At 41.3% G+C, this 12,956-nt stretch overlaps 1 protein-coding gene across 1 annotated transcript in view; it reads right to left on the bottom strand.

The window, feature by feature from the left end:
- The window catches only part of FBXL13 (F-box and leucine rich repeat protein 13), a 214,648-nt gene extending 201,789 nt beyond the window's left edge, over positions 1-12,859 (bottom strand). The window contains exon 1 of the mRNA XM_040472848.1: positions 12,524-12,859. Coding sequence (XP_040328782.1) covers positions 12,524-12,598 — 75 coding nt within the window. The 5' untranslated portion in view covers positions 12,599-12,859. The remainder of the gene's footprint in view (positions 1-12,523) is intronic.
- Between the last annotated feature and the right edge of the window lie 97 nt (positions 12,860-12,956).

Here is a 12,956-nt window from a genome sequence, read left to right on the forward strand (position 1 = left end):
TTTCCGCCCAATGAAAATAAAAATTGCAAAACCATTAGTTTTGCAGAGGCAAAATTATGCAAAATTCCCACAAGATGAATGTTTGGCTGTCAAAAAACACATTAATTATTAATTACCAATTATTATTGCTAGGTTTCTAAGTAAAAACAATCAAGGACAAAAAACACCATGACTTAAAAAGATCTAAATTGGCTTTCTGAAGCTTGTATTTTCACAAAATAATTGTGCAATCTTCCACTTGCTTTTGGCTCTGTCTCTCTAACTCAGTCCCCAGTCTTTCTCAAATATTCTGAAAGATGTATGGGGACTGATGACAAACATGGGTTTATCCAGGACCATTGTTTCTACTCCTTTCAACTACCATCCATCTTTCCAGGAGCAAGATAATGCAGTGCTTGGGTTCCACTAGCTGTAAATTCTGGATCTGCAATCTCCCAGTGGGGAAGCTCTGACAATTACTTCTCTGTTCTTATTTCCTTCCCTATACATATCATAAAGGTACACATATCATAGGTCTATCATGAGAATTAAATGAGCTAATATATGAAAAGTATTTTGAATAGTTTCTAGTATAAAATAAACACTCCATAGATGATCATGGTAACAAGCCATTCACTGATAATCATCACCTCCTGTAGAGCCAAAGACTTGAACAAAGAGAAAAGAAATTCAAAACTATTCCCCTGTACCATTCAGAGGCCAGTGTGATGACAGAGAGATTGACTTTATACCAAGCCTGATGGAAGAGATTAGAACAAATGCATTTGGGGGAAAGGATTAGGAGAGAGAACTTGATAGAATAATAGTTTAAATATAAATAGCAAAGTAGTAACTATCTATGAGACACTTAGATACTCAAGGGAGCAAGACTTATTTGGCTTTTCAGATATTGCAGATAAATATAGTAAAATATACTAAGGGCCTAAGTAGCAATGCAAAAATCAGTTGCTTCCTGAGTACAGAGATAAAGTGATTACAAAAGCCTTGTGAGGCCCTGGGCAGTGGGAGAAACTTCCAGGTAGCAAGTACTGAGCAGGTGGTTTGCAAATAGGGTCTTTCTCTTGGCAAGAGCAACACCTCAGGGGCAGAGACCAGTTTGGCTGGAGTAAAGGGTTCTGATGAGAGAGAAGCAGACATAGCCAGAATTTTATACTGGGACCTGGGACAGGGTCTTCCTCCCTCCTCTAGATTCCTCGAGGCCATTCAGAAGCAAACCCCAGCAAGACCAGTCACACGGCCAAATGTCGCACACAGCCAAACATCCAGAGAATCACAGTTCATTTTGCTTCCCAAGATCCCACTTGACTTTTAGAGGGAGTTGACCTTGACTTTTAGAGGGTATGTTCTTATTTCTGGATTTCACAGATGAGGCAAAGTAGGGCCAGGTGGTACATAAAGTGAGAAGGTTTTTAAACTACAAACTCAGAGCTCCTCCCGGGCCCATAGCATTGCACTCACGCAAAATTGTTTGCATGTATATCTTCCTCCAGAACTCGAGGGGTTTTTTCACGTTATCTATCTGGAAGTATTTATTTATTTATTTATTTATTTATTTATTTATTCATTCATTCATTCATTCATTTATTATTTGGTTGTTCCCTTATTCATTTTTTTTTATTTTAAAGAGAGAGAGTGCATGCTGAGAACATGTTCAGGGAAGGGACGGGGAGAGAAAAGAGAGAGAGAGAGAGAGAGAGAGAGAGAGAGAGAATCTTAAGCAGGCTCTACACCCAGCACATAGCCCCACATGGGGCTCCATCCCATGACCCTGGGATCATAACCTGAGCCAAAATCAAGAGTCAGACCCTTAAACTGACTGAGCCACCCATGCTCCCCTTGAAAAGTTTTATTTTTATGCAATCTAGAAAGACATTCTTCTTTTAAATTAATGGTAGAAAAATCAACATATAGTTTTCACCTTATTTGTTTTAGATGAGATTGCTTTTATTTAATTTATTTATTTATTTATTTATTTATTTATTTATTTATTTTTAATTTTTCATTTAATTTTTAGAGAAAGAGAGAGAGCATGTGTGTGTATGAGTGGGGAAAGGGCAGAGGGAGAGGGAGAGAGAGAGAGAGAGAGAGAGGAAGAATCTTAAGCAGACTCCATGTCCAGTGGGGACCCCCACATGGGGCTTGATCCCACGACCCTGGGATCATGACCTGAGCCAAAATCTAGAGACTGACATTCAACCAACTGAGTCACTCAGGCACCCCAAGATGAGATTGCTTTTAAAAATGCAATGTCAGGGGCGCCTGGGTGACTCAGTCGGTTGAGCGTCGGACTTTGGCTCAGGTCACAATCTCGCAGTTTGTGGGTCTGAGCCCCACATCAGGCTCTCTGCTGTCAGCGCAGAGCCCGCTTCAAATCTGTCTCCCTCTCTCTCTGTCCATCCCCCATTCTCTCTCTCTCTCTCTAAAATAAACATTAAAAAATAAAAAAATAAAAAATAAATAAAAATGCAATGTCAGAATCACACAGTTACAGAAACCCCTTTTCTTAAGAATAAGGTTTCAGTCTTTGTTCAAAGTCGCTTCTAGCTCCCTCCCCTTGCAAACAAGCTCCAAGTGACATCTCACAAATGCTTGCCATCCCATTATGGTAGAAATGGGGTTGGCATGCTATTGTGTCATTGGAGGGGAACTCTTAATCGGTTTCTACAGAAGTTACTAAGTTAACAATTTGAGAACAAGAGTTTTTGTGTCTTCTTGAGATTTAAATAGAAGGTGTCAATTTTTTATTTTAGAAACTCTATAACTTAAAGTATACTGAAGATTATTTAAAAGGGTCAGCTGGCTTCAGCCATTCAGGAGGAACATCAGTGAGAGATGTCCCTCAACACTAGAACTTGAGGGGTCTTAAGGCAGGTGGGACACGTGAGGAGACCCAGTCTCCGTGAGGTAAGAGCAAGACAATGGATTCTGATACCTGCTGGATTGTGCCTGGCCCACAGCGAGGTGGTCACCAGCTGTTTAATCCCTAAATAAGTAAACTGTTACTGGAGAAATAATCATTGTATGCTTTTTGGTTATTTAAGTGTTCCACAAATTTGCCTCTGGAACTGCATCTGTGAGTTGGCTGACTGGGCTAAGGGAACTCAGCAAACAACTGCCCTCAGAAGATACAACGTCTATCCCCAAGGTCCAGTAAAATGAGTTAATGTATCAGTTCCTTCTCTCCTGCATTGGCTGGCGGTCTCTTGCTCCATATTCAATAATTCCTGATTCTTGCATCTCTAGTAAATATTTGCAGCAATTAGTTCCTAAAAAAAATCCCCAGGGGCGCCTGGGTGGCTCAGTCAGTTGAGCATCCAACTTCAGCTCAGGTCATGATCTCACAGTTCGTGAGTTCCAGCCCCGCATCAGGCTCTGTGCTGACAGCTTAGAGCCTGGAGCCTGCTTTGAGTTCTGTCTCTCCCTCTCTCTCTGCTCCTCCCCTGTTCACACTCTGTCTCTATCTCTCAAAAATAAATACACTCTGGGGCGCCTGGGTGGCTCAGTCCGTTAAGCGTCCGACTTCGGCTCAGGTCATGATCTCACTGTCCGTGGGTTCGAGCCCCGCGTCGGGCTCTGTGCTGACGGCTCAGAGCCCGGAGCCTGTTTCAGATTCTGTGTCTCCCTCTCTCTGACCCTCCCCCGTTCATGCTCTGTCTCTCTCTGTCTCAAAAATAAATAAACGTTAAAAAAAAAATTTTTTTTTTAAATACACTCAAAAAAAAAAAATCCCCAGTAACAGAATCTATGTAATTTAGAAATAAATGCAATATTTTCAAAATACAAATTGGAAGCTATGATGAAAGAAATATAAAGCATAAAAGATGAATAAAAATCATAAAAATAAAAAAACACTTATTTCTAAAAATAGAAAACTTTGCAAAAAATTTTTGATTTGTAACTTAAATACGCCCTCTGCTGGGAATATCTAGTTTTGCAAACTAAATGTTAAACCGAAATCTGAGCTAACAATTTGAAGAGCACTTCTCTGCTCTCAGAGATAATTGCTATGTACAGCTGTTTACTAATTTGGTAGACACTATACCCATAGTATCTCACCCATCCTGGGACCATGCTGACTTCTGCCTAGTAGAAAATTGAAGAAGAAACGGATTTCTAAATATTATTGACAATGTTGGGGCCCCTGGGTGGCTCAGTCAGTTGAGTATCTGACTTTGGCTCACGTCATGACCTCATGGTCTGTGGGTTCGAGCCCCGCATCGGGTTCTGTACTGACAGCTCAGAACCTGTGTTCTGGTTCTGTGTCTCCCTCCCTTTCTTTCCTTCCCTGCTTGTGCTCTCTCTCTCGCTCTCTCAAAAATAATAAGGCTTCATTGTGTATTGCTATCTTAATACCTTTTAAAATACAAATGTCTTTTGTAAGGAATATTTCCAAGGAAGGAGATTCCAACAGTAGTGGGATGAAGTATTTCATAATAAATACTTCAGATGAAGTATTTCTAAGAACTATCTCAGAGAGAGAATCTAGTGAGTGAGAAATCAGAAGACAATACTCAGTTTTCCCACAATTCTATCTAGGTGCAGGCTCTGAGTGTCCACATGCAGATGTTTTTTAAAAACGTGGAATTTCTAAAATATATTTTTCCTGAATTTAAAATAGTATATAGCGAGTAAATCTCTTATTGCACAGATTTCCAAGTATTTGATCAATTAGTTCATTTACTTCAAACCTAAAATTAAAGTTTAAAAAATACTTGACTCCATGGTCTAAAAAAACAAAACCCACAGCCATTCTCTATCTCGATGTTTGTACCTCTTGCACTAACAATACACGTAGGTTTGCGTGGAAGCCATATTAGATACTGGTTGCCCATGAGGGAAAGAAAAGACGAGCTTGCTGCAACATGAGAACATGAACCATGAAGGAAGAGATCATTTTCCTGACAGAACTATGGTGATTGGTCACAGTGAGTGATTTCAAATACATTTTTTTTTTTTAGTCAGAAAAAAAAAATCTTAAAAAAAAAAACAACAACCTCATGGGAATCCCAAAATATATCCAGATAAAAGCAGAGCTGCTCTTTGATGTTGTAGGGGGAGTGTATAAGGGGAAGAAGACGAGCTCTCTTCTTCCCGATGCCCTTTCTCCAGCTATACAGCGTTCCTTGTAGGCGTCGTTAGAACCCTGGGATTCTGCTAACAGAAAACAAAACCAAACCTTTGGAAATCTGTCAGTATGCAATTAGGCACACACAGGGCTATCTGGAAACCGAACCTGAGGAAGAGGGTTTTATGACAGTGCTAGCTGGGACAGAGACCGGCCCATCTAGGAAATGGGGTGTCCAGGAGACCTCATGTACGTGGCCAGAGGCAAAAGGGCGCTCAATCCAGGGAGACCAGACGCAGGTCTGCAACAGGCCAACCAGCTGTACCTGGGATGAGAAACCAGCGCTTCCCAGTAATAAACGCTTTTATGCTCCCTGTGTTTTCTTTATTGCTTTCTAGTTTATTTGCTAATAGTATGGGAAAGCAAAAAAAGGGGCATGTTTACTACAGTTAGACCAGCATTTCAGTTAATATATGAATATATATTTTTATATATAAATATATTTTATATATAAAATATAAAATATAGAAAATATTTTATATTTTATTATATATAAAATATAAAATGTATAAAATATTTTATATTTTATTATATATAAAATATATGAATATATTTTTTCTGACTATAAAAATAACATGTGATCTATGCAATTTGGAAAATTCAGAGAAAATACAAAGAAGAAAATAAAACTCAACCATCATCCTGCCAACCAGAAATAACCTCTAAGAAAAATTTTAGTTTCTTTCCTCAGTGCATATATTTTTAACAAATTAAATTTTAAAATGATAATTGTACAAATTAAAATCAGGATTATATATTGTTGTATATTCTTTTTTTTTTTTTTTTTTGTATATCTTTTTTTTTCCTTGGCTGGTCATTATGTTGTGAACATTTTTCCATGTCTCCCCCAAATTCTCAAGCCATCATGTACTGAGGTTGGTTGATAATCTATTGCAAAAAATAGTACCGGGGTGCCTGGGTGGCTCTGTTGGTTAAATGTCTGACTTCGGCTCAGGTCATGATCTCACGATCTGTGAGTTTGAGCCTTGCATCAGGCTCTGTGCTGACAGCTCAGAGCCTGGAGCCTGGTTCAGATTCTATGTCTCTCTCTCTCTCTCTCTCTCTCTCTCTCTGTCTCAAAAATAAAGATTAAAAAAAATTTTTTTAAAGAAGAAGAAAAAAAGTAGTACCATAAATGTTTAATAATTTCTAAATGGTTGGCCATTTGGGTTATTTCTAACTTTTTCCCAGTATTAAAAATTATAGGATATAATATTAATTTTTATTAATAATGATGAAATGTACATATCTTCATCTCTATTTTTTCAGGATAGATTTCTAGAAGAATATAGAATCAGAAGGTGCGTCTTGAAGCTCTTCATACATATCTCAAAATTGCTTTCTAAAAACGTCTTATCAATTTACACTCTTATTAACAGCCAACGTGAGTGTCCATTTTACCTTGCCAACACTGAGAATAATAAAATTTTTTATTTGACAGGTGGGAAACAGTAATTCATTTCATCTATATTTTGTTTTTGTCAGTGGGGTTAATTTTCTTACATTTACTAGCCACTATGGACTAATTGTGTTCCCTCAAAATTCATGTCTTCGTTGTGATGATATTTGGAGATGGGGCCTTTGGGTGGTAATTAGGGTTAGATAAGGTTGTGAGAGTTGGGTCCTCATGATGGGATTAGCACTGTTATAAAAAGAGACACCAGACAACTTGCTCTCTGTCTCTGCCATGTGAAGACACAGTGAGAAGACAGCCACCTGCAAGCCAGGATGAAGGCCATCACCAGAACCTCACCATGCTGGCACACTGGTCTCAGACTTTCAGCCTCCAAAACTGTGAGAAAACAAAGTTCTGTGGTTTAAGCCACCCAGTGTAATGGTACTTTGTTATGGCAGCCCAAGCAGACAAAGACACTAGCCATCTCTGATTTTGCATACACTTTACTTGTCCTTTATTGGGACAGACTTCATTTAGATAGGATTAGGGAGGCAGATATATCAGTGTCCAAAGAGAGAACCCCAGAGGAATGATAAATTCAGAAAGACAGAAGCAAAGCCACTTGTTGAATCTCCATTCATGTCCCCCAGTCTCCCCTAGAGACCTTCTCAGCTACAGGTATAGAGCGTTTTGTGATTTAAAACAAATAAATCATTTCAACAGTTAGTCCATGACCTAGTCTCCTAGTCCATTCGGGCTTCTGTAATACAACACCATAGATTGGGTGACTTACCAACAACAGAAATTTATTTCTAGAGGCTGGGAAGTCCAAGATCAAAGTACAAGAAGATCCTGTGCCTGGTGAGAGCTGATTCCTGGTTCATAGACGGCCATCTTCTCATAGCGCCCTCACATCATAGGTGGGCAAGGGATTTCTGTGGGGCCTCTGTTATAAGGGAACTGGTCCCACTCATAAGGGCTCTGCCTCATGACTTAATCACCGACAAAGTCCCCACCTCCAAATACTATCACATGGAACATTAGGTTTCAACAGATGAATTTGGGGAGACCCAACATTCAGTTGATAGAATGCTCTTATCACTTCTTTCATTTTCACAATAAAATCTAATTATGGTGATTCTTGAAGATTTGAACCTAGACATCAATTTCCTTTGGTGTATGTGAGAATAGCTGTCCTATGTGTAACCCCACTGATCGTTGGAAGTCACCAAGCTGACTGGCCATTATAGCCCCTCTACCCTCACTGTGCCACTCAGACTCTCCCTGAAGTTCCAGAAGCATTGTGCTCTTGAAAAGAACAAACTTCTTAGAGACACAGTGATCACTTCTGGGTCAGAGGTAATTTTCCTTGATTTATTAAATATGTAAAAATATTCTAGACCTGCATTGTCCAATATAGTAGCTACTATTTACACATGGCTATTGAGTACTTCAGACATGGTGGTCCAAATTGAGATGGGACGTAAGTGTAAAATACACATCCAATTCTAAGACATAATGTGATTTCACATTGAGTCCATGTTGAAATGATGATATTCCGGACAGATTGTTTTTTCTAAAATATATTAAAATTAACTTCACCAGGGCTAGCTCAGTCAGATGAGTGTCTGACTTCAGCGCAGGTCAGGATCCCACAGTTTGTGGGTCGAGCCCTGCATCAGGCTCCGCTTCAGATCCTCTGTCCCAGCTCTCTCTGCACCTCTTCCACTCACAATCTCTCTCAAAAATAAATAAGCATTAACAATTTTTTAAATTAACTTCACCTATTTATTTTTACTTCCTTAATGTATGTATTTATAGGACACCCAAATAGACAAATGCACAGAGAATACAGGAGAAAAGTTTGGGCTAGAAACAGCTTCAAATTCACGGCTGCAAGTGGCTAAAGCCATTGAGGTATTTTCTACTAACACATGGTAGATGCCCAGCAAATATTTGCTGATGGAATGGTCTAATTCCATCAGTGTAATAGCTTACCACACTTACCATCCCCTAAGAAAAAAAGGCTGGCTGGTGTCAAGAGCCTAATCTGTTGCTCAAAAAAAATAAGTTACCTAACTAACTTGAATTGAACATACCTGGTTCTCTTTAGAAACATTTGCTCTTAGAACTGAGCCACCATACTGTGCGGACGTCCAAGCAGCTCATGAAGAGGCCCATATGGAGAAACCAAGCCTCCCGGCTCACAGACGTAGCTGAACTCCCAGCCAACACCCAGCACCAGCTGGCCAGGCATGTGAGCAAACCATCTTAAAAGTGGATCTTAGAGGACATGCTTCAATACCGTTGACTTGGGACCTTGCTGGCAGGGGATGACTTCTTATCTACTGCCTTGATAACTTCAAGGGCCATCACTGTCTCATGTCCCACAGCAATAATGGCTTGGAGGCAGGTACTCAGAGAAAGTCTCTATGCCTATGGGCTTGCTGGGGACAGTCTGCACAGTGGCAAACACACACACACACACACACACACACACACACACACACACACACACTTAATTATATTAAATTAAATTAAATTAAATTAAATTAAATTAAATTAAATAATAAAAGTGGACCTTTAACCCCTGTCCATCACCCCAGATGGTACCACATGGAGCAGAGAAAAACTGAAAAACCTTATCAGAATTCAGATTTTTGAGCAAACAAAATGATTCCTGCTGTTTTAAGTCACTAAGTTTTATAGTTGTATTACATAGCAATGGATAATTGATACAGCAAATAGAAAATGACTATACAGCCAAATGAAGCCTATTATTCCATCCATCCCTAGCTACATACATTATGAGAAAAAAACACCCAGCCATTACTCTCTTGTAACTTCTTATTATAGAAAACTTCAAACACAGAGAAAGTAAACAAGAGTATAATGAACCCCTGTGTACCCATAACCCAGTTTCAACAATCACCCCATTCCGTGAGACTTCTAAGTTGTTCATGTTAACAATGATTTTAAAATAACAACATATCGGGGCGCCTGGGTGGCACAGTCGGTTAAGCGTCCGACCTCAGCCAGGTCACGATCTCACGGTCCGGGAGTTCGAGCCCCGCGTCGGGCTCTGGGCTGATGGCTCAGAGCCTGGAGCCTGTTTCCGATTCTGTGTCTCCCTCTCTCTCTGCCCCTCCCCCGTTCATGCTCTGTCTCTCTCTGTCTCAAAAATAAATAAAAAAAATAAAATAATAAAATAAAATAAAATAAAATAAAATAACAACATATTAATGAAAGCAGGAAATGGTTGACAAAATGGATGAAAAGATGCAGAATTTTGATTGGAATGTATAAAAAAAGACTGACATTCTAAAACTGGAAAACACACTGTTTGAAATTAAAAACTCATTTGATATATTTAACAGTAGACTGGACACAGCATAAAATGGAATCAATAAACTTAAAGACAATCAGTGAAAAATATCCAAACAAGTACAAAGAGAAAAATAGGGAAAAAACAAAACAGAACAAAAAAACCAAACCTAACATATTTATGATTGGAGTCCCAGAAGGAGTAGAGAGAATTGGGTAAAAGCATTGTTTGAAATGATCCACAATTTTCTAAAACTGATGAAAACCATCATCAATTAGAATCAGTAGCCCAGTAAGTGAAGCAGGGGTGTTGTTTTGTTTTGTTTTGTTTGTTTTGTTTGTTTTAAATCAGCCTCCATGCGAGGGTTTTCAGGGAAATGATATCCAGGTTTTATTTAGGATAGGTAGGTGAAGTTCAGAAGAGGTTAAATACACAGAGAATCCATGATAATATGTGTGTGTGTGTGTGTGTGTGTGTGTGTGTGTGTGTGTGTATACACACACACACACACACACACATTCCAAAGCTTGTAGAAGATGGGTTTTGGAAAATAGCCAGTCCTGGCAAATTGGATTAGATGAATAGCTGTGCAGGAATATAAGGCACAATGAGATTTATCCTGATAGTCTCCTGGGGTTAGTGGGTTAACCAGGTTAAGGTGGGAGTGTGAGCCCCCAGAAAACTGATCTCTTGCGCCTATTGGTAACATGGTAGCAGAAGTGAGTGAAGGACTCCTGAGAGTCATGAGAATGTCACCTTAGGCCAAGGGCACTTCTGAGGGCCTCTTTCTTCTGGGAGCAAAGCAACCTGGTAGGCTGGTGAGCAAAGGATGCTTTCACCCAAAGGAGGAGCCAGGGATTACTCTGGCAGCTTCTGAGTGTTATGGAAAGTGGAGAGCAAGATGAGGAGAGGCTATCACTTCCCTGATGTGCCCTGACCCTCAACTCAAGTCCACTTCTGCTACCTACTCCACAGCCAACCTGGACTGAGTCATCACTCTGCCCTAAATCTTAAATACAAACATTCCACTTCCTGATCCCTACCTCCTACTTTTCCAGTTCCCTCACTCAATTACTCCCTTTACACCTCTTCACTCCTTAGGAACCTTCACTTTCTGCCCATAGATCAATCTCACATCCTACTCTCATTTCCCACCCAGTTCCTGGGCCCATCAGGCGCTCTGAAAAGCTTAGTTCCTTTGCCGCTGCCCTTCAATACTATATGCCTGGCAAACACCTATCCTGGTTGAAACCAACTCTTATTTCTGTATCTACATGTGGTTTACTGACTGCTGCTTAAGAAAAATCACACAATGGGGAAGATGAGTACCATGCTCTCCAGATATTTTTAAATATAATTGAAGTAAAACATGAATCAAACTCATCAGAAAAAAACTAAAACAATACAGATCTATATGGAACAAAAAATTAGGGTTCTCTCCTAAAACAAACATTTGCTGTCAATAGTGTTGCAATATGTTCTATGCATGTGTCATTGTTTTAACTGTAGATAGATATGGACACATAAATATATGAGTAGCGTCAATTGTAGACACCTCTGGGACAACTTGCATTTTTTTCCCCTTCTTTTTAAATGTGTCTTGGAGGGCTTTTCTTTTGAAAAGGTACACATATACTTTATATACTAGCCCATTCTCTCATTCATATATAAGTTCTTTATGATTTTCACTATAATGAATATACTTGGACAGCTTTCTGGGTACATGTGAAAGTATACCTCTAGAGTGGATCCCTAGAAATGAAATGTTTGATCAACAATATGTCTAAATTACCATCCAAAAAGGCTGTACCAAATTGCACTCCCAACTGTATAGGAGTTATTATCCCAAGCAGGGCTCTCAATACTGCCTGGTTCTTTCCTTCCCTAGCTAGACCTCTCTCCCCATCATTCTCCACATACTTTATTTCTGCTCAAAACCCCTTCTGCAGCCTCCAACTCCACCCAAACATATAATTCTTAGCAAATATCTTCCCAAATATTTGTAGAGAAAATGGAAGTCACCAGAGAACTTTCTTGGCTTCCTACCCCCAAAACTACAAAACCTATCCACCCCTCTCCTGTCCTCCTTCCTCCCTTCCTGTTATAATGGTGGGGGTAGGGAACAGTCTTGCTGTTTAAGGCAATCCCAGTGGTGGGGTCTTTCCCCTCACAAAGGACCGGCTACCTTCCATCGAGAGGTCTCTATCTTCTGCCTTCACCACTCCATTGAAACCCCAGGCTCACCGTGTGCCAAATCCACTATACCTCACCTTAGGTGGCACTATTGCCCTCTCTCTTCATAAAGCCACACTCTTCGGATGTTCCTCCTCTGTTTCTAGGGCACTGCTTTCGCACTTCTCTTGTCCTCAGGCCCCTCTCGCGCCCCATGCGCCCAAACCTTAAAGTTTGGAGTTTGGGGTTTCTGCCCCGGGACCCTGTACTCTTTCTCCCCGAGTTAGGTCACCCATTCCCCCCTTTCAGCCACCATCACCTCCCTCTGTCCTCTCCTTTCTGATCTGTATCTTCAGCCCAGATTGCCAGCCTGCTCAAGGCTAACCTCATCCTGGCCCATTCCGCCCCAGAATCCCTCCGCTCCCTCTGCGGCTAAACCCCAGCTCCTTCCGGATATCTTCGGTTTCTCCCCTCTGGTAACTCCGCCGCCACGTGGCTCCAGTACCTCGCAGACCTGAGGAATGTAGTTCTCTTTGAAGTAGTTCCTCAGCCGGGAGTTGGCAGTGCGTAGCGAGGCCATGACCACAGGCCCCACTGAAACTCCCCGCCTGCTTTCCGCGCCCCGCGTACCAGGCGCGGAGCCCGTGCTTAGGGCTAGCGCGTCCCGGCGTTGCCCCGGCAACCGCGGGAGAGGTGGGGGGGAGGGGCCGGGGCTGCACCCGAAGTTCCACGCCTCTACCGCCCGGGGCAGCCGGGAGGGAGGCGGGCTTCGGCCCTGGTGGGGCGGGGCCCGGGCCGAAGCGAGGGCAAGCCCACCTCCGGACAACGGCGGACCCCAGTGCGCCCCCTGGGGGACGCGCAGTCTTTGCGGCCCTTCACATAGCCCTGCCCCCCGCCCCGCCTCTGCCGAGCGGCCTGGACGCTTGGGGGCCGGAGTG

Source organism: Herpailurus yagouaroundi, unplaced genomic scaffold, assembly GCF_014898765.1.
Source record: "Herpailurus yagouaroundi ecotype Mexico unplaced genomic scaffold, PumYag 100, whole genome shotgun sequence".
Lineage (NCBI taxonomy): Eukaryota > Metazoa > Chordata > Mammalia > Carnivora > Felidae > Herpailurus > Herpailurus yagouaroundi.